Source organism: Gossypium raimondii, chromosome 1 (genome assembly GCF_025698545.1).
Source record: "Gossypium raimondii isolate GPD5lz chromosome 1, ASM2569854v1, whole genome shotgun sequence".
Lineage (NCBI taxonomy): Eukaryota > Viridiplantae > Streptophyta > Magnoliopsida > Malvales > Malvaceae > Gossypium > Gossypium raimondii.
In genome coordinates this window covers 47804237-47824364 of record NC_068565.1, presented here as the reverse complement: position 1 = coordinate 47824364, position 20128 = coordinate 47804237, and the positions used below count along the sequence as shown (strand labels likewise).

Below are 20128 nucleotides of genomic sequence, written 5' to 3'. Positions count from 1 at the left end.
TAATTGAATTTTGCTTATGAATTAAAATATTTCACTAACAATGAGTTATTTAAAAAATAAAATCAAATGTTACTTTTTTTCTATACAAAATTTACTTCTATCCATTATTTGCAAACCCTTAAAATGGAAGAAAATATATGTTTATGCGTATTCAAACCCACATCATTATTATTGTTGTAATAGTAATAATGTCAATTGAGTTAAAAATCCATAAATGATATTATTTATATCTCAAGGTTTTAATATTTTAAATTTATGTTTTTTAACATTTTATCTTTTATCTTTTAAAATTAATAAAATATCAACATTATTTATATTTTTAAGTGTTTTACTGAGTTGTTATCATTGGTCAACTAAACAGTCATCCAATCAGAAAATTACTAAAATATTTTTATATACAAATTAAATTATATTTTTACGAGGATATTTTATTTATTTTATAATAAATCAATAAAAATTGATCATATACATAATGAGATTTGAAATAAATAATTAACTTTACCCTTATATTTAAAACATCAATTAATTTTTTTGTGAATTTTTATATGTTTAGTACAATTTTTAATAAATATTTTTTAAATTCCGTGAAAATTAGTGCAACACCAAGAGTAAAATCCTAAGTTTTTTTACTTATCTTTGTAAGAATGCACATACCACAAATCTCACGCGCATATGTTGTACGTGCTATGCACGTACATTAATTCTCAAGGATGTGCCCACCACGCCCTATTCAAATCATCGCCAAAACATTTCTCCAACGATAAATCTCATCCGTAGGTTCAGGTATTCCACGTGGCATAAACAACGGATAGGATTATCCCCCGCGTGGACCTACGTATTTGAATTCAAATTTCTGCTCAAAAAAGTTAACGTTACGATTTTGAAGGCCTGAGCTTCGGATCCAAGCCAAACACCGAAGCCAAGGCCATTTGAAGAAACAAAATTACAAGATTGCAAAATATCAAAGCAGACACAAAGAAGAGAGGGATCCCACAAAAAAGAATTAAACATCCTTTGATTTTTTTTATCCTCATTTGACTGCGACTACACCATTTTTGCTCCTTAAGTTCCTTTTCTTTTTTCTGGGTTAACTTTAGTTTTTTTGTTTTTGGTTTTGGTTAAAAAAGGATACCTAGAAAAGATTATCAAAGTATGTTCCTTTTCCTCAATTTTTTGGTCCAAGTTATAGTTTTTAATATATAGGGAGATAAATGAATTAATGGGTATTTATTGGTTTTTATATGATATGATTTAAAGTTTGGGATATATATTTTTCTTTATTTTCAACTTGTTCTGATGAGTTTGATTTGATATGTGAAAGGAAGAATAGAAAAAAGGGATTTGAAATGGAGTATGTTACAAGAACTGGGTTCCATGACCTCAATTTGGCTTCAAGAAAAGCTGAAGAAGCTGGTTGGTTTCCTTTACTCATTTCTTTCTACGTTAGCAAAGAGATTGAAAAGAAACAAGAAAGTGAAGTTTTCATATATATATTTTTTCATTGCAAATAAAGTTTCCTTTTTGTTATGAAAAAAGTTTGATACTATTCAACCCTTTAGTTCTTTTATTATTTTAATCAAAGAAGTTGATGAACATTACCATTTTGTTCACTGGTTTTCGTAGCTTTGAGAAGATATGTGGCTGTTGCTTGGTTAGAAACCTTAGTTGGTCCACTGGGGATATCAAGCCAGCCATCAGAAAAAGAGTTCATTTCTTGCTTGAGAAATGGTTTGATTCTTTGCAATGTAATTAACAAGATCCATCCTGGTGCAGTACCCAAGGTATCACCAGATTTACTATCTTTTGTTTAACGTATAGTTAAGTTAAGCTAAGCCTCATCCTTATCTTTTAAAATTGCACTCTTCCCATGAATTTCAAGGTCGTGGAGAGTAATTCACATGCACAATCACTCAATCGGGAGTTTCAGCCTCCAGCAGCCTATCAATACTTTGAAAATGTTAGGAATTTTCTTGTTGCCATTGAAGACCTTAAATTGCCAGCCTTTGGAGCTTGTGATCTCGAAAGGGTAAATTTGGTTTCCACATTGAATAACTGTTGTAGTTTCTGGTTGCAAATTTACGTTGAAACTTTGGAACAGGATAACTTGGACGCAGGGTCTTCAGCTAAGGTTGTAGACTGCATATTAGCCCTCAAGTCATATCATGAATGTAAGCAGATTAATTGCGGAACTGCAAATGGATATTATAAGCTTACAAGGTCCCCCATGGTAATGCATTCTTCCACTAAGATCAACTCGCGAGCCTCATCAGAATCTTGTAGGCGCTTGGACATGCCTGCTGCTTGTGATAAACGACCGCCTGCCAATGGCGAAGTCTATAAACTTGAAGGTTCTGATTCATTTTGTTTGAGTTGCCCTTAAAAACTTTTAAACTTTCTACAGCAACATTGTTTGTTCAAGCTGTTGGCAAATAGTGCATTTGACGCGGTCAATATAGGAATCCTCTTAATAAAAGTTATTGGTCCTGTAGTCTAAACGCTAAATAAAAGGGAGGCACATTTATTTCTGGCTACTTGTTTTTTTTTGTTGTTGTCTTTTTACCTTAACATATGTATTATCCGAAGCAAACATTGTTGTTTTAGAGAGAATGTTAATCAAGTTCCTTATTAATTGACGTTTATGTGATGCATGTGCTTGTAGATACAATTGTGAAGTTACTAGCCGACTACATGGTTGACACAAAGGAAAACTTTGATGACAACTTTTTGGGTTCTTTCCATAGTAGAAATCCGGTAATATACAGATATATATGTTTTGAATATGGACCTTGTTCTTATTCAACAAAATGAATGTATAGACTTCAGTTTCTGCATTTAATTCTCCTCTGATACAGGATTCAGTCAAAGTATTGAGCAAGATGATTTCAAGTTGCCTGGAGGAGCAACTTGTAAATAAGATCCCAGAGGTGAGCTCAGAGCAGCCAAGAAAAAATTCTTATCTTCTCCAAATGAAAATTCAATATAATCTATATTTCTGAAAGAACACCTATAAGAGTGCTTTATGTGGACTAAATTCTGAAATTATGGATTTGAAACTTATAATAGAGTACCAGCTGATTCCTTTCTGTTTTCCCCCTCTTTCCTTATTAGTGAAGTGTTTAAGTGAGTGTAGTCATGCCCTTTATGTTCTAAAACAGCTGAAATCCATGTTTAAAGAATTGGTGAGGCCTGTATATAATTTATAAAGAATTGATGAGGCCTAGAAATTTAAATGTCAGTCTGCCAGAAAATTAACATTTTGACCTACGTTAGGATATAAGTATGTGCCTCAAATGTGTAAGTGTTTTAAGAAAAATGATGAATAGGATGATATAGATTTTGTCTCTGCATAAGTTAGTAATTACCTTAAATAAAATTAACCTCAATTTAGCTATCAATTTCAGCATTAAAATGCAAAATCCTAGGGATAAATAGTAATTTTTAAAACCCATCATTTAAGTATCTGGCAAATACTGCAGCTTCTAAGTTAAACATTGTTTGTAAAATAATGAACACCTGAGAATCTGAAATTATTCATTAAAAGACTGTTGGTAGTTTTGGTTCAGTATCATAATATGGAGATATTTAGGTCTCCATATGATTTGTGTCAGTCTGTATAACAACTTTTTCTGTTGCTTTGGCATTGATTACCAAAATCTGATGAGACCTTCATCGTTTTTACAGGGATCAAGGGCTTGCACGAAGAAGGCTAATCAGAACCACATAAATTTATTGAAAATGCAGGAAAAGGAACTTTCAGTATGTATTTCGTTTTCTTCATCTATCCTGTATTAGTTGCAAAAACATTATGGAAAACTATGTTACCTGCTGGCTGAGTCTAATACATGCATGTGTCAAATACGGGTATGCTCAACTTTTTAAAATATCGTTTATTTGGAGGATCATATCCATATTTATGTCCAAACATGTCTTGTGGACACAATTTTTGGTTACGGGTTCGCTAGGAAAAATGGAGAGTCCGTCTATGTTGCATTCTACCACTTGGATATTCCAGACGGCAAAAAGTGCAAGGATTCCTTCTCATTTTTAGACTATTCTAACATATGAGGTGTCTAACAGTGATGGAGTAATCCAAATATACTGAATCATTTCTCTGTTTTAGCTGAAAGATCAGGTCTGGAATCTTTAACCAACCTGATAACAAGAAATGCTCATATTGTTGTTAATCATATATTTTTTTAAAATTTTATTGTCAGGACCTCAAGGATTTGTTGTTAACAGCAAAAAGAGAGTTTGAAGACTTACAATCACAACTGCAAATAGATTTGAAAAATATAGGTATATTACGCTAGCAATCATCTTGTAGCTAAATTGAGTAACCCTTGTTGAGATTATTTGCTCCATTTCCTACATGCTTTGTCATTTAGATTTTTCTTCTAAACTTTTTAACTTCAAATGCATATATTTTAGTTTGCTCTTAGATTTTATGGCTTCTCCATAGTCATCTTTTTCTCATGATGAATTCAGCTAAACTGTATAAATGCAAAAAATAGTTGTATCATAAATTGTACTTCCCAATTTTACACATGGAGCTTACCGGGGTAAATGCATGAATTCTTCTTCTGAGAATTTTTCCCATCATTACTTGCACGGTCTCAGGAAGTCAAGTAGAAGAGATGTCCACTGCTGCAGTTCAGTATCACAAGGTGGTGGAAGAGAACAGAAAGTTATACAATATGGTACAAGATTTGAAAGGTACAAGTTTAATGTTCATCATAGTTTTGTTTTAATTTGGAGCTGCACAATCATCATGTCCTGATAAAAAGTTTTACCTTCTAGGAAATATCCGGGTTTTCTGCAGAATTAGACCTGCTTTCTGTGCTGGAACTAGAAATGTAATAGATTTTATTGGAGAGGATGGTTCACTTGTGATTTCGGACCCATTGAAACCCAAAAAGGATGGAAGAAAAGTCTTTCAGTTTAATCGTGTTTTTGGTCCAAGTGCAACACAAGGTAAATTGTAACAAAATTCAGTTTAGTGTGTGTTGGTTATGATGTCTTGTCTTGTACATGGATTTGATTTCTTTACACAATCTTATTTCAGATGATGTGTTTAATGACACTCAACCTTTGATTCGATCTGTCATGGATGGTTATAATGTTTGTATCTTTGCATATGGCCAAACTGGATCAGGCAAAACTTATACTATGGTAAGACCTTTGATTTGCTTCGTATCATCTTGGTCTAATTATCTGAGTTAGACTTAGTTTGGTTCATATTCATATGGTGACAGAGTGGTCCATCAGGTGGATCAACCAAGGATTTGGGGATTAATTATCTAGCTCTCAATGATCTCTTTGAAATTTCTAATCAAAGGAAAGATATCATAAGTTACGAGATTCAAGTTCAAATGGTGGAGATATATAATGAACAAATCAGAGACCTTCTTTCAGAAGATTCATCATCCACCAAATATCCTTTCTTACTGAATTCTGTCTTGGAAAATGATAATTTGCTTATTCTTGCAATTTCTAAAGCATTCATGTAAATGGTATCCTTAATGTGCACAAGTTAGAGATTCGTAGCTGCAGTAATGATAATGGCTTAAGCCTTCCAGATGCTACATTGCATACGGTGAAGTCCACAAGTGATGTGCTAAATCTAATGAAATATGGAGAGGTGAATCGTGTTGTCTGTTCCACTGCAATCAACAACAGAAGTAGCCGCTCCCACAGGTCAGTTTCAAAGGTTCAATTTCTTTATATAAAAAATTACCTTATATTTTCTATGTTATAGCAATGTTACCTGGACTTGAGAGTGATTGTCAGATAATGAGCATGTGTCCAAGACAGATATCACGAGGATTGTGTGTTTCACTTTGCAGTATCCTGACAGTACACGTGCATGGGAAATATACATCTGGAAACATGCTTCGTAGTTGCTTGCATTTGGTTGACCTTGCGGGAAGTGAAAGGGTGGACAAATCGGAAGTTACTGGAGATAGGCTAAAGGAGGCTCAACATATTAATAAGTCTCTTTCTTGTCTTGGAGATGTGGTCACCGCTTTGGCTCAGAAGAACTCTCACATACCCTACAGAAACAGCAAACTCACGCTTCTCTTGCAAGACTCATTAGGTTGTTATCAAAACCTCCAGTTTATTAGTTTCAGAATGGCACACATTGTTCTTCATTTAGATTATGTTTTTTGTTTTTCTTTTCTACTGATGTTTTTTATATGGAAAATGTCTAGGTGGACATGCTAAGACATTGATGTTTGCTCATGTGAGTCCGGAAGAAGACTCTTTTGGAGAAACATTAAGTACCTTGAAGTTTGCTAGGAGAGTTTCAACAGTGGAACTTGGTGCTGCTCGTTTAAATAAAGAAAGCAGTGAGGTTATGCAGCTCAAAGAGCAGGTAAGCATATAATTAATTGTGCCATTTACTTGAGCGATTCAACACTGGACGTTTTGGTTTGGGTTACTCAAATCTACTACTCTGCCTGCATGTAAATTATATTCAATTGACCCTGCTTTTGTAAATATTGAATAAATTCTTGTAGATTGAGAACCTCAAGAAGGCATTGGCAAATAAGGAAGCACCGAGCACACCTTCATACAAAATGAAAGAACCTAAATCTCCATTTGAGAAACAAATGGCAGCGATTGAGAAAACTCCCCCACGTACTCGAAGGTTGAGCATTGAGAATGGTAGCACCATGAAGTCTGAGAAGGCAATGAATGCAGAAGACAGGAGAGGACCAAAAATTCCATCTTCTATAACTCGGGCAAGGAGGTTGAGCTCGGAAGGCTCTAGAAATGAGGACAATAGTCAGATAAAAGTATCAGCAGATGTTAGTAGGTCTTTACATGCTAGCACAGTATCCGTACAGAAATACAGTCAGTTTCAAGATGAAGAGGCAGTTACAAAACAGTTTGGGAATCTCAGCAACGGCAGCTCAGTGATGGAGGCTTATCATTCTAAGCCTCCTCGAAGCCCTACTAGTTCATCCTTCCAAAAGCAAGCACTAAAGACTGATTGTCGAACACAAATTCCTAGACTCGAGCTACCAAGTACACCTGAGCCTAAAGTATACACTAAAAATGACATACAGAATCTCATGCAAACAGTAATTTCTACAGAGTCCAGAACGGCAAATGGTAAAGGATCTCAAGTAAGAAAATCGCTGCGAACAACCATCGGGAAACTGATTAGTGGCTCTGAGAAAAGGTAGGCAAAATTCAGTTCTTATTAACTTAAGACTATAGTTGTTGGCCCATGCAACATGGATCATAATGAAGAATACTGACATATACATTCTTTTAGAAACGTCTAATATTGTATGCAGTTGTGTCAAGATGTGAAAAACCTTAATAGGATAAGCGTTCTTGACTGCAATTCAATGTGAACATCTCTGCATAAAAATTACAGGAACCTACAGAAGACATTAGAACTAAAGTCACCTGTCAGGGGGGTGGGCAATGTGCATGATCTCAAGTCACCACCAGTCACGGCTCATGCAAAAGCAGCACGTAGGGAATCACTTACCGGTGTCCAAACATCAGGGTCAAACAGGTCCCGCAGATCTTCCCTTGGAGGGAAGCCAATCGAGTTGAGTAAGTACAATTGTTGGCATCATTCTGGTCTGTTTTTGTGTTCCCAAACACATTTTTTCTGTGATGATGATGGAAATTTGTTTTGGTATTTTCTTATGTAGGTACACCTATGAGCAATAACAGGAATGCCAGGACACCGCCTCCTGTCCACCCATCATCAGCAAAGACAACAAAGCGGTGGTTGTAATCTTTGTAATGGTTGAATGCTAGGCTCCATTGATGCCTTGACTTCAAGCAATATTGAGTTGCTGACATATATAAAAACGGCTAGAACAAGTTGACTACTAGAATGAGTTGATGTGTACATAGGAAATAATAGGATGTCAGTTGAAGCAGGTTGATATAGATCAGCCAATCTCTCTACTTCATATATCCACTTCGCTATTCTTCTATTTCTCACAATTTTTCCACACCCAAGTTGGCTTATACTTTAATTTAATCCCTGTCAAGATCTGGTCGCCTCAACTTGTTAATATCTTTCATGTTTCTGATTAATAAGCAGCAGTTTAGGGACCCTTTTGGCCTTTCTCCCTCTTGACAGCCTCACATTTTGGGATGCGGGGCAACTCCCTTGCTTGTCTTTTAACAGTAACGACTCCATGTCCTGTGGAGGAGAGTAAAGAATATTCAGCCAGTGCAGTGTGCCAGATTGAAGCCTCGCCATGAAGTCTGCTGCCGAGTTTGCTTCTCGAAACACATGCTTAAAACTAAAAAGCAATGATTTCTTACATAACTGTTGGTGTTCAAACTTGCCACCAAAGTAATCAACACTATCACATTCAACCTCAAGTCTTTCAATTCCACCCCTATACTCCACGCCACAGTAAGGCCATCTAAAAAGAAAGAAGTCAGCCAAAAGCTATCTGGTATGGTCGAGTAAGGGTCCCTTGGTGCTTTGCTTACGTGATTGCCAGGAGCTACGTGAGAACCTCACCATCACAAAATCTTATATATATGGTCGTTTAGTCTTGGTGCCTTTATACCGTACTTTTGAATACTGAAATGATGAATATAAATTAGGGTATAAAAGAGTACTGTCATGAAATAGAATAGCCACTAATGGAATCAACGATGTGCTAGCTGGGTGCTCAAGGGTAACCATGTCCAGAAATTCAGATGAACTTGGACGATGTTCATATGTCGAGGTTCACCCTGAACTTGTAATTTTTTATTTTTTAAATATACATAACGCGGTACTGTACAGTCTACATATATCATCAGCCTTTCATTGCTTCTGTCTGTCATGCTAGCTATGGAAAGGCGAATTAATTTTCTTTTATCACACAATCCATTGTTGTAAATATTATAGGTAGCACTAACACTAAATCCATCCTTAAATTTTATGTATTTATGGTTGTTTTTTTCAAAAATATATTTAAACTATCATTTTATTCTTTTTGCCCAAAAATATATGATGTCATATTTAAACTACGGCTCAAAAAAATGAAGATTTGAATAAAAATATAAGCTTGAAAAATATGTTTAGGCAAAAAAACAATGATTATTTTCTAAACGGGCGGGTTTTAGGTAAGCTTTTTTGATCTAGGCTTGGTCCGAATTTGCAAAAAAAAAAATCCTACTGTTGTTTCCACGGTTTTGTTGCTATCATTTCGTTATAATATTGTTATTATATTGTTATTATTGTTCGAATATTATATAATAATTATTTTATTGTTAATTTTACTACTATTTTAGATACATTTGCTTGTTAAGTTGTACCTATTTTAGTGTTATTTAAGCATAAATATTAAATATTTTTTTAATTTATTTTCAATTTGTTGGAAATTTTGTTTGTGATGTTTTCAGTATACTTTTAAATTTGTTTTTATATAAAAATAATAAAATAAAAAATTTAATACGAGTGAGCTGGGCTGGACTTGAAACAAAATTTAAGGTCCACTTTTTAGGTCGACTTGGTCCCTAGCCTAAAAAATGTATCTAAAATTATATTAAAACCAAACTCAAACCTGACCCGACCTATAATTACCTCCGATCTCTTTATTTGCTAGTATTTCTTAAAAAACTAAGATAAAATTGATAATTATGATAAAAAAAAAACTTTAAGACAAAACTAGAAATTGAATATAGTTTTAGGTCCATTTGCTAATAAAGCTTATTAATATATATACGGGAAACAGAGCAACGCTAACCGAAAATTTCGGCCTTGGGTTTTTAGGGTTTAAGGCTGGCAAGTCCTGGCTGCTGAGGGTTTTGGGGGTTTCTAAGACTGAAGAGTGTTTGCTTTCGGCATTTTCTGCTTCGTATATTCATCATGTGGGCACTACGCCGAGTTCCTAAGCCGCTCAGGTACCTTTTTCTTTCTCTCCTTTTATGCTCTGCATTTTACTTGTATTTCTCTTTTTCGTCTCTGTTTGTTTACCGAGAAAACCTGCAAGGAGAAAAAGAAGGAAAGGCAAAATGTTGTTGGGTCGTTATATATGTATCTGTTTTATTTGGTAGAGATTAATTAACCTAAGCTGAATCCAACTAGCCCTGCCCTTACTTTCCTGACTATTTCTTCCATAGCTAAACAGCCTGTGCTACAGTTTGACATGAAAAAAATGTTTACTTTCAAGTACTACAAATCCGCTGAAAATTGCTTGATATCATTTAGTTGAGTTGATCCTACGTTGTTCAATTTCCTTATCACCAGTTGAAGACTCTGCATTTGTTTGCACACGTAACTATCAAACAATTATAATAATCCCTTTTTCATATATCATTTTGTCACTATATTGAATTCTAAAATACCCTGGAAGCCAAATAGGTGTATTTGCTATGTTTGGTTGTGCTCTCGATTTTATTTAACCGTGCATTTACAAAATATCTATAAAAAGTTCATCAATAGTCATTTCTCTTGTCTCTCTTTGTTAGTTCTACATTTAGCTTTTTGAAATTAGAAAATTAATTTTCTTTTTCATGTTTTTTGGTTTGAGATAATGATCCATGAATGTTTTTTGCCTGGTTTCTAGAGATACAAGTATCAGAACTGGAGCTTCTTTTTCTGCTTCTGCTAGATTACAAACTTCAAATACTTTCATTGAAAAAAATGCTATTTTTTCTGGTTCTTCTCAACTGGTTTCTGATACATGTCCAACTTTATTGAGATTTTACCGATCAACACATGCTTCCTCTAATTTCTCTGTTTGGAGATGTGGCCTTTCTTCCCAAGCTGGTGCTGAAAGCAGTGGGGAGGAAGATGACTTGGAAGATGGTTTTTCTGAACTTGAAACAGCTGGTAATTCTGAGAACAAAAGAGATCATATTGCTAAGGATGCAACTGAAGATGGACTGGATTCTGATCAAGAATTTTCTGTTGATGTCGAAGAAACTGCCTCAAATGAGCTAGAATTGTTTGGGGCTGAGACTGATGTCAGTGATAAAAAGTCATCTGGAAGGAGGACTACCTCAGGATTATTCAAAGCTCTTATCTCTGCTCCAGGTCTTTCTACTCATAAGGTTCTTGATAAGTGGCTTGAGGAAGGAAAAAGTCTAAGCAGAGCTGAGATTTCATCAGCAACGCTTAATCTTCGCAAGCGCCGAATGTATGGGAGGGCATTGCAGGTGATTTGAATTATCATTGTATCTATTTTGAGAATTTATGTTGATTAAACTAAGGTCAACTTATTGGGTATGAAATTACCTTCTCTGCATATAAGTGTATATGCAATGCGATTTCATGATTCAAGTAATTTTATCATTAAAAAATTATTTAAATAATTTCTTATGAAAATATTAAATAAATTGTAAGCACTATTCTTTGATTGTTTGTAAGTGCATGAGGATAAAATACATATGGTTTAGGCAAATCTGTTTCTCCTTTTCCCTAATGTTTTGTTTTAAAATTTTCTATTTTAGGAAGGGCTTTTAATTTTTTGGTAAGTAGTACTAGTAGCTGCAGATTGGAACTTCCAATATCATTCCATCATAGGGTAACTGGGAAATATAAGATTTTCTGGTTTTCTTTGTTTTTCCTTTTCTTCAATATAGCAAGGAAGAGAACTTTTCTTATTTTCTTCTAATTGTGTATCTTATTTGTCACTGAAAACCAAACAGTACTTGATTGTTTAAAGTTCCTTGGTATTAAGTTAAATAGTAAAGTATACAAATTGAGTTTTCTGTCAGAAAAATGAGCTAAACAAGAAATCAACTTTGTGCTGATAGTATGTCATAAATGTGCAAGCAATCAATCACTGGATTTTGTAAGCATATGTGTAAAACTTCTTGTTTGGATTTTAACTCGATTACAGACCATTTCAAATAAAATATTTGATAAGTACCCACCTCACTTTTTGATGCATGTTGCAGGAGTATATCAAAACTTTGGTTTCTTTCTATCGTTTATTTTACCTGATGTATTAGTATATTTCTTTGTCAAAGGAGTACTCATTGTGCTTTCATCAATCATGCCTGCCGGATGCATTGTTTGTTTGTGCATTTGTCAATCTTTTGCTCTCAATTAAAAAATATAACTGATCCTTAGAATCTTTAGATGCTCATCTAGTTGTCTAGTTGGAAATGTCCTTGCAATAATCTGACATCCTATGATAATCTGGTAGTTTTTGTAATTAGAAATTTGGTCTCACAAATTTGGCACAAAAAAAGTTCTAAAATTTCTTCCTTTAGTTTAATGTTATTTCTCCTAGGAATTGGCTCACCTTTCATTTTCCTTTAGTCGGGAGACAGTTGGATACCCTCTTGCGAAAAAAGTGATTTTTTCCTTTTTGTGCGCTTGCTATTACCAAAGGCTCAAAGATTTGATTGCAGCTTCCTTTAGCTTTCTTTGGCTTCTAGTTTTTACACTGCATGTTAAGCATTCTCACACAATGTCAACTGCAGAAATGGTATGGATTTTCTAGGTCGGTTGATAAAATGATTTCTAATATTAGAATATTACCAATACTCTGCTTGGGCACTTTTTTCCTTAATCCATGTTGCTAAACTACTTGATATATATATATAAATGCCTAAATTGGAATGATATTCTATTGTGTATGATTTTAGTCATGGAAGTTGTAGGTTTTTGGAAGTCGTAGGTTTTTACTTAATTGCATTTTGTTCTTTCCTTTCTGTTTGCTTATGGATTGATTGTTTGCAGCTCTCTGAGTGGCTGGAGATGAAGCAGCAGCTTGAATTTAATGAGAAAGATTATGCTTCTCGTCTTGATTTGATTGCCAAAATACGAGGTCTCCAGAAGGCAGAAGACTACATTCAGACTATCCCAAAATCTTTCAGAGGAGAGATAATCTACAGAACCCTGCTGGCTAACTGTGTTGTATCTAACAATCTGAAGAAAGCAGAAGAGGTCTTCAACAAAATGAAGGACCTAGAATTCCCAAGTACTGCTTTTGCTTGCAACCAGCTGTTGCTCCTCTATAAGAGGCTTGACAAGAAAAAAATAGCTGATGTGCTGTTGTTAATGGAGAAAGAAAATGTCAAACCTACGCTCTTTACTTACAGAATCTTAATTGACACGAAAGGTTTATGTAATGACATATCTGGGATGGAGCAAATTGTTGAGACAATGAAGGCTGAAGGTATTGAACCAGACATCCAGATACAATCTGTCCTGGCTAAGCACTATGCCTCAGCAGGCCTAATGGAAAAAGCTGAGGAAGTTCTGAAGGCAATGGAAGGGGACAACATAAAAGAGAATCGTTGGGTTTACAGGTTTTTGCTTCCTCTGTATGCTGGTCTTGGAAAGGCTGATGAAGTAGAAAGAATTTGGAAGATCTGTGATTCAAAACCCCGCTTTGAAGAGTTTCTGGCTGGTATTGAAGCCTGGGGAAAGTTAGGTAAAATTGAAAAATCAGAGGAAATTTTCGAAAGGCTGTTAAAAACATCAAAAAAGCTTCCTGCAAGGTATTATACCCATCTCTTGAAGGTATACTCAAACCATAAGATGCTGGAAAAAGGGAAGGATCTTGTTAAGCGAATGGCTGGTAATGGGTGCCAGATTGGCCCATTCACTTGGGATGCTCTTGTGAAGCTTCATGTGGAAGCAGGGGATGTGGAAAAGGCTGACTCAATCTTGCAGAAGGCATGCCAGCAAAATGAAATTAAGCCCATGTTTACTACTTTCATGGTTGTGATGGAGCAGTATGCTAGGAGGGGTGATATCCATAACGCAGAAAAAATGTTACATAGAATGAGACAGGCCGGATATGTAGCTCGAGTTAGTCAATTCCAAACTCTAGTCAGAGCGTATATAAATGCCAAAGCTCCAGCTTATGGGATCAGGGAGAGAATGAAAGCAGATAACATATTCCCTAATAAGTCCTTAGCTGCTCTGTTGCCTCAAGTTGATGCATTCAGGAGGACTTCAGTGTCTGATTTGCTCGACTAAGGATTTCAATGGTTACTTCAGGTATCCATTTTAATGGCAACCTCTATTTCTATGCACAGTTCTTATATGTTTCATGTGGTCAAATATTGGTTGTCTACTTCTAGACATTCTGTTCTGTTCAAACTTCAAACCGTACTAAGCTTTTGAGAAATATGTTATTAAATTTTCTTTTATTTGTGCTCATATCACTAAAGTTGATATATGATTGTAGCAGTTAGTTCTCAAAAGCTTGTTAAGCCTTTCCAGCAGTTGAGAGCCTACTTTTCTTTTTTCTTTTTTTTTTTTCTGATCAAGTTAAGAGTGTACTTCTGGTTCATGGGTACTTGATCTCAATGCGTATTTGATTTGGAAAATATGAGAATACAAGTTTTCTACCAAATTATATGTTAGGATCCGTAATCTCAAATACAGTATCGAATATATAGCTATATAAACTATTTTGTCTCTTGAGAAGTGAGAATTTGAGTTTTCATGTTCTTGGTGAAAATAGGATTTTGACAGATTTGTGTTAAGAAAAACTATTTTCTTCAAAAAAGAAAAATGTTCACTAGAAAAATTTACAGAAAAATAGAAATGTTATTATATAATATTCATGTTATCCTTCACAGAGCTATATATGTATTATTTGGTGTTCAGTTACTATGGTGGAAAGATTATAAAATCCAGTTTTATTGTTAGTCATCTTATTTGTGAATTATTTATTTATTTATTATTGGTTTGGATAATACGGTTTATTTAAATTTTAATATTTTAACTAGCAGATTCAGATATTACTTGACTTGGATAATAATATCCACATTTAAAGCTGGATTTCAAAACGAATATATTAAATAAAATTCATTTAAAAGCTATAACAAATTTAATTTAAACTCATTTAATTAAATTTAGTAAAATCGTTTTACAGTTAAGTAAATCCTTACAACATATTTTACATGATTTAATGTATCAAATAGACATTAATGTTAATGTCGAATGCATATTAAAATATATTGTATCAACATTTCATATAATTAATATATATAATTAATATATGCAACAAGTTGAATCTCACGTGTTGGCTTAATGGTCAGAGTGTTTACGTGATCTAGGATTGAGTCGCACTAATCGTGTTGTTGTTAGGGATTTGCCCTCATTTTAATTTCACCAAAAGAAAATGTATTTTGCTTTTAAAAAAAAAAACCACGAATAGTGAATAGAGGTTAGTTCCATTTTTCTTTGTTTATCTATTATTATGAGTTTCTCTATTTTTGCATGAAACTGTCAAGGGTGTGCAGGTCGTAAATTCCCGTGTATTTTTTGTGAATATAATCCGGAGTTTAAGCTGAACATTGTTGGACTTTAAGAAATGAGAGTTAGTTGGTGTAAAGCAGATTTAATCATACAAAAACTTGGTTTTGAGTTTTCACATCAGGCTGAATCTATTGATTTTTCGGGAGGAATTTGGATTGATTGGAAGGATTCTGTTTGTGTAGAGGTTATTAAAAGTCAACCCCAATTCATTTTAACGAGGGTATCAAATAATTCTCCTAGACATCCAGTTTTAATTGCCTTTGTTTATGGTAGTCCTGATAAACAAAACCGAAGATTTCTTTGGAAAGTGCTGAGTTTGACCATACAAAGTGAGAGGATCCCTTGGTTAACAATTGGAGATTTAATGCTATTCTCTCAACTGATGAAAAAAAGGGTGGGCGGGGCATTGGAAGGAGATGTTCATTATTTGATGATTTTATGGATTTAGCTAATCTTCATTACTTAGGTTTGATGGGTCCAGAGTTCACTTGGACAAGAGGAGGAATTGTAGAAATGTTGGATAAGGCAATGTGTAATAAAGCTTGGTTTTCTGCTTTTCCTAACAGCTTGATAACCCACCTTTTGAGACTCAAGTCTGATCACAGGTCTCTACTTCTTTCTCCTAAACTAAAGTTTTGAATTGAATATAGTACACTTTGATCATCTTTTGCAATTAAAAATGGAGGTACGTGAAGAGTTGGAAAGCGTCTTGTATCATGAAGAGCTTTTTTGGGAACAGAAGGCGAGGTGTGATTGGTTGAACTTGGGAGATTGTAATACCAAGTTTTTTTATAGGCGCATCTTGCAAAAAAGGAAGGTTAATAAGATCAATGCTTTGGAAAATGATAAAGGGGATTGGATGTATGAGGAAGAGGAGCTCAAACATGAGGCAGTTACGTTTTCTCAAAAACTTTATGGTGAGCAACCAAGTCCGATGAGAGGCCTTCCCCCAAGTGCTTTCCCTAAGCTTGATGAATTTGATATCTAGTTTTTGAGAAAACTGATTATGGACGAGGAAATTAAGAGGGCAATGTTCGATATTGTCCCCTGAAAGCGCCAAATAGTGATGGTTTTCATGCCTCTGTTTTCCAAAATCAATGGGATCAAATAGGGGGCTTTGTGTGTGAATGGGTTAAGGGGATATTTGTTGGGAGTCCTATTGAATTGAATTTAAATAACACCTTAATTGTTGTTATTCCCAAGGTTAAAAGTCCCAAAATTTTTCCCAATTCTGATCAATCAGTTTGTGTTCAGTTCTTTATAATCTGGTTATGAAAATCATCGCTAATCGATTCAAAGTGGTCTTCCCGAAAATAATAGCTTAGGAACAGGTAGGCTTCATAGCTGGTAGAAACATCACTGATAACATCATCATTACGCAGTAGGTTGTTCATTCTATGAAGAGTCGACAAAAGAATAAAAGATTGCTGGCCGTTAAAATAGATTTGGAAAAGACATATGATCGGGTTCGATGAGTCACCAAAGAGCATGATTTTCTCATTAATGTAATTGTGTCTGTAATACCTAATTTTAGCCCGGGCTCACATATGAAAACATAATTTTTGAGGATATGCTATCTTATATATGATATGCAATCGTAGATATGATATGCAATCGTAGATATGATATGCAATCGTAGATATGATATGCAATCTTTGATATGATATGCAATCTTAGAAGATATGATTTTGTAATCTTAGAGATACCCTTTAATCTCAGCCGTTGATGTAATTGATCTGTACTGTTGGATTTGGGGAGGCTCAACTATAAATAGAGGCCTCTCCCTTCATTGTAAAGGAAAGGAGAGAAAAAAGGAGGAAGAGGAATAAAAAAGAGAACGATTGGCAGTTTTTTAAAGGTGGCTTACTATTTTTTTCTTTTGATTATTTTTTTTACTTATTTACGATTTTAAAAAGGGGGAGAAGGTGATACCACTACGAATTTTATTTATTTATTTTATTTAGCCCCTCCGCCTTTTAATGTTTTTGTAATTAAGTTTTTTTTATTTTTATTTTTCTTAATTTACCCTTTTATTTATTTTTATTTCAATTGGGTCTAAGTTGAACGGCGTCGTTTTAGAGGAGAAGGGAAAATTTCCCTTCCAGCCCCTCTATGTAATTCGCGTTCAAATTAATCCTTTACTTTTATTTATTTGCGATTTACCTGTTTTTTACTTCCGCCCAATTTAGTCCTTTCTCATATTTTTCTTAAAATCAGTATTTCTAATTTTTTTATGAAATTATTATTATTATATGTATATATATAAATATGTTTCTTTTGCATGTATTTACACCTTAAAAAAACTAATATTTTTCAGTATATTTTAGACACATGTTTTATTAATTTTGATATTATCTTAATTATTTTAAACTTATATATTTTCATGGATGTATGTATATTTTTTATTTATTTCAGTTATTTGTCTATTAATTTATGTTTACATATATTTTTATTATCTTGTCTATTTATTTGATATTTTGCGGGCCATTATTTTACTTATTTGTTCATATATTTGTATTATTTCTATGCTATCATAGTATTTATTATTGCATTATATATTTAATGTAGCATAACATTACATTTTTTACTCGATTTTTAAAATCAAACTTTTTCAAAATGGATATTCTTTTAATTAAAATAAAAACTCATTATTGGGAATTCAACACGTTGTGTCCTAACGTATTGGATGTGACGCATTGATTTCTCGAAATGAAGATTTTTTTAAAAAATCATGAAGGAAATATTCCGAGTTTGAGATTCTAAAGGAATTGTGCCCGTATTGGGTGTGATTTCTTAAATCTTGGATAAGTGGATGTTCTTTTAAAGTAAAGGAAATATTCTGAGTTCGGGATTCTAAAGGGATCGTGCCCTAACGTATTGGGTGTGATTTCTTAAATCTTGGATGAGTGGATGTTCTTTTAAAGTTTTATTGTATAAGTATTCTGACCTAATTCATTTTGGGGGAAATTAGAATGTTGTGCCCTAACGTATTGGGTGTGGCATTTTTGCTTCTCTAAATTGAAAAGGGTCTTAATATGCAACGTTTTAAGTTTTAAAGATTATATTTTTAAAATTTTCGACCTTAAGACATTAATTAATTAACTAGGTACCAATTTTTGGGCGTAATGAGGTGCTAATCCTTCCTCATGCGTGAATCGACTCCGGACCCGTTCTTCTAAAATTCGTAGACCAAAGTCGTTTTTAGGTGACCTAATCACACCTTAATAAAAGATTGGTGGCGACTCCCAATTTTCATTTTTTAAAGTCGACAACCTTAAAATTTTTTATTTTTCAAAAATGGTTTCGACAGTGTCTACTATTACGAACTCTACTTTGTAGATTTTATGGAATGACGTTCCTATACAAACATTTAAACTGACTAGAGGTGTTCATCAAGACTGTCCTTTATCTCCGTGCTTATTTGTCTTATGTATGGAGTGGCTTGGTCACAACATTCATGCTCACATTGATTGCAATCTTTGGGATCCGATTAATTGACCCATTCAGGTCCACCTCTTTTTCACTTATTTTTTACAGATGATCTCATGCTCTTTGGTCACACCAATGTTCAACAAACCCGAATTCTGAAAGGCATATTGGATAGGTTTTGTAAGTTTTCTGGACATTGGATAAATTCGCAAAAGACCAACATCTTTTTCTCAAAAGAGGTTGATGAGAATCTAACGTGGAGGATTAGTAATTTCTTGGGCTTTCATAGAGTGAATAATCTGGGATCCTACTTGGGCATGCCACTTTTTCATGAGCGAGTTACCAGTAGCACCTTGAGGTTTGTGGTACACAAAATTCGAAGTAAGTTGAAAAGTTGGGATGCACTTTAGTTTTCACTAGTGGGAAGAGTCACACTTGCTCAATTGGTTCTTTTAACAATCCTAAGTTTTTTTTTATGTAGCCTATGATGATTCCTAAGGGTATTTGTGATGAAATTGAATGTTTGATAAGGCAGTTTATCAGGGGATCTTCTACTAGTGGTAAAAAATGACATTAGTTTGCTGGGAGGTTATTTGTCAACCACGACCCAATGGTGGTTTAGGATTAAGGCGGATACGAGATCATAATATGACCTTCATGATGAAAATTGGGTTTAATATTTTTCAGACCCAAAAGCCCTTTAGGTTCGTGTTCTTAAAACAAAATATAGGATCCAAAATGGTTTACCGGAAACCTTGATTCAAAGTAGTGGTTCTTTTCTTTGGAAAACTCTATCAAATTTATGACCATTCATTTGAGAAAATTTAATTTGGTCGGTGGGAGATGGTAGAAGTATTAATTGTTGCAAAGATTCTTAGATTCCTACTGTTGGCCTTCTTTGTAATCGTATGCCTTCTTTTTTTAACTTGATGATGGATTGCCCACTTAGAGAAATGGTTACTGAGGAAGGTTATTGGAATTTTGATTTTTTCCAACTCTAACTCCCAGACGAGATCATTCGGAGGATTGTGGGAATCCTCCCGCCGCATCCAGTAGTCGGTTCAGACTGTCATATGGAGTGGCTCAACAACAGGTTCCTTTATGCTCAAAAGTGCCTATGGAAGAATCCGAGGTAGGTCATGGAACCCAAAAGTGATAGTTTGGCAACTTTCGTGGAAATTTTCGAGGCCTCAAAGGGTTAAATTCTTCTTTTGGCTTGCCCTTCAACATCTAGTAGTCGGTTCAGACAGTCATACGGAGTGGCTCAACAACAGGGTCCTTTATGCTCAAAAGTGCCTATGGAAGAATCTGAGGTAGGTTATGGAACCCAAAAGAGATAGTTTGGCAACTTCCGTGGAAATTTTTGAGGCCTCAAAGGGTTAAATTCTTCTTTTGGCTTGCCCTTCAACAACGTATGCGAACTAACGTGAAGAATGAGGAGACGTATTAGTCTGGATAGTTTGTGGATTCTATCATTATGAGTTGGAGATG

General features: G+C 34.4%; 2 protein-coding genes across 4 annotated transcripts; both read left to right on the top strand.

Annotated features, from left to right (window-relative positions):
• The first annotated feature begins 950 nt into the window (after positions 1-950).
• Positions 951-8037, top strand: LOC105786195 (kinesin-like protein KIN-14L). 2 transcript variants are annotated; one of them, XM_012612534.2, is made up of 19 exons: positions 951-1150; positions 1326-1413; positions 1624-1781; positions 1880-2026; positions 2099-2348; positions 2660-2751; positions 2853-2924; positions 3682-3756; positions 4215-4296; positions 4618-4713; positions 4798-4971; positions 5063-5169; positions 5253-5431; positions 5530-5694; positions 5844-6094; positions 6210-6373; positions 6519-7186; positions 7388-7572; positions 7674-8037. In XM_012612534.2, the coding sequence occupies exons 2-19, from the start codon at positions 1347-1349 to the stop codon at positions 7757-7759; spliced, it is 3018 nt and encodes a 1005-aa protein (XP_012467988.1). In that variant the 5' UTR covers positions 951-1150; positions 1326-1346; the 3' UTR covers positions 7760-8037. The 2 variants fall into 2 exon arrangements, with proteins under 2 accessions (XP_012467988.1, XP_012467986.1); XM_012612532.2 differs by having other exon boundaries at positions 1322-1413.
• A 1675-nt stretch (positions 8038-9712) lies between these two features.
• On the top strand, positions 9713-14101 carry LOC105786196 (pentatricopeptide repeat-containing protein At1g80270, mitochondrial). 2 transcript variants are annotated; one of them, XM_012612535.2, is made up of 3 exons: positions 9713-9879; positions 10545-11136; positions 12671-14101. In XM_012612535.2, the coding sequence occupies exons 1-3, from the start codon at positions 9845-9847 to the stop codon at positions 13916-13918; spliced, it is 1875 nt and encodes a 624-aa protein (XP_012467989.1). In that variant the 5' UTR covers positions 9713-9844; the 3' UTR covers positions 13919-14101. The 2 variants fall into 2 exon arrangements, with proteins under 2 accessions (XP_012467989.1, XP_052490811.1); XM_052634851.1 differs by having other exon boundaries at positions 9716-9879; positions 10680-11136.
• Positions 14102-20128: the final 6027 nt, after the last annotated feature.

Excerpts from the sequence above, each read along its gene's own strand:
- LOC105786195 (XM_012612534.2), top strand. The coding sequence starts at position 1,347 with ATGGAGTATGTTACAAGAACTGGGTTCCATGACCTCAATTTGGCTTCA. Across the intron at positions 2,027-2,098 it reads GAGCTTGTGATCTCGAAAGG|GATAACTTGGACGCAGGGTC; the intron begins GTAAATTTGGTT and ends ACTTTGGAACAG. Across the intron at positions 5,432-5,529 it reads GAAGATTCATCATCCACCAA|GTTAGAGATTCGTAGCTGCA; the intron begins ATATCCTTTCTT and ends TAATGTGCACAA.
- LOC105786196 (XM_012612535.2), top strand. The coding sequence starts at position 9,845 with ATGTGGGCACTACGCCGAGTTCCTAAGCCGCTCAG. Across the intron at positions 9,880-10,544 it reads CGAGTTCCTAAGCCGCTCAG|AGATACAAGTATCAGAACTG; the intron begins GTACCTTTTTCT and ends CCTGGTTTCTAG. Across the intron at positions 11,137-12,670 it reads TGTATGGGAGGGCATTGCAG|CTCTCTGAGTGGCTGGAGAT; the intron begins GTGATTTGAATT and ends GATTGTTTGCAG.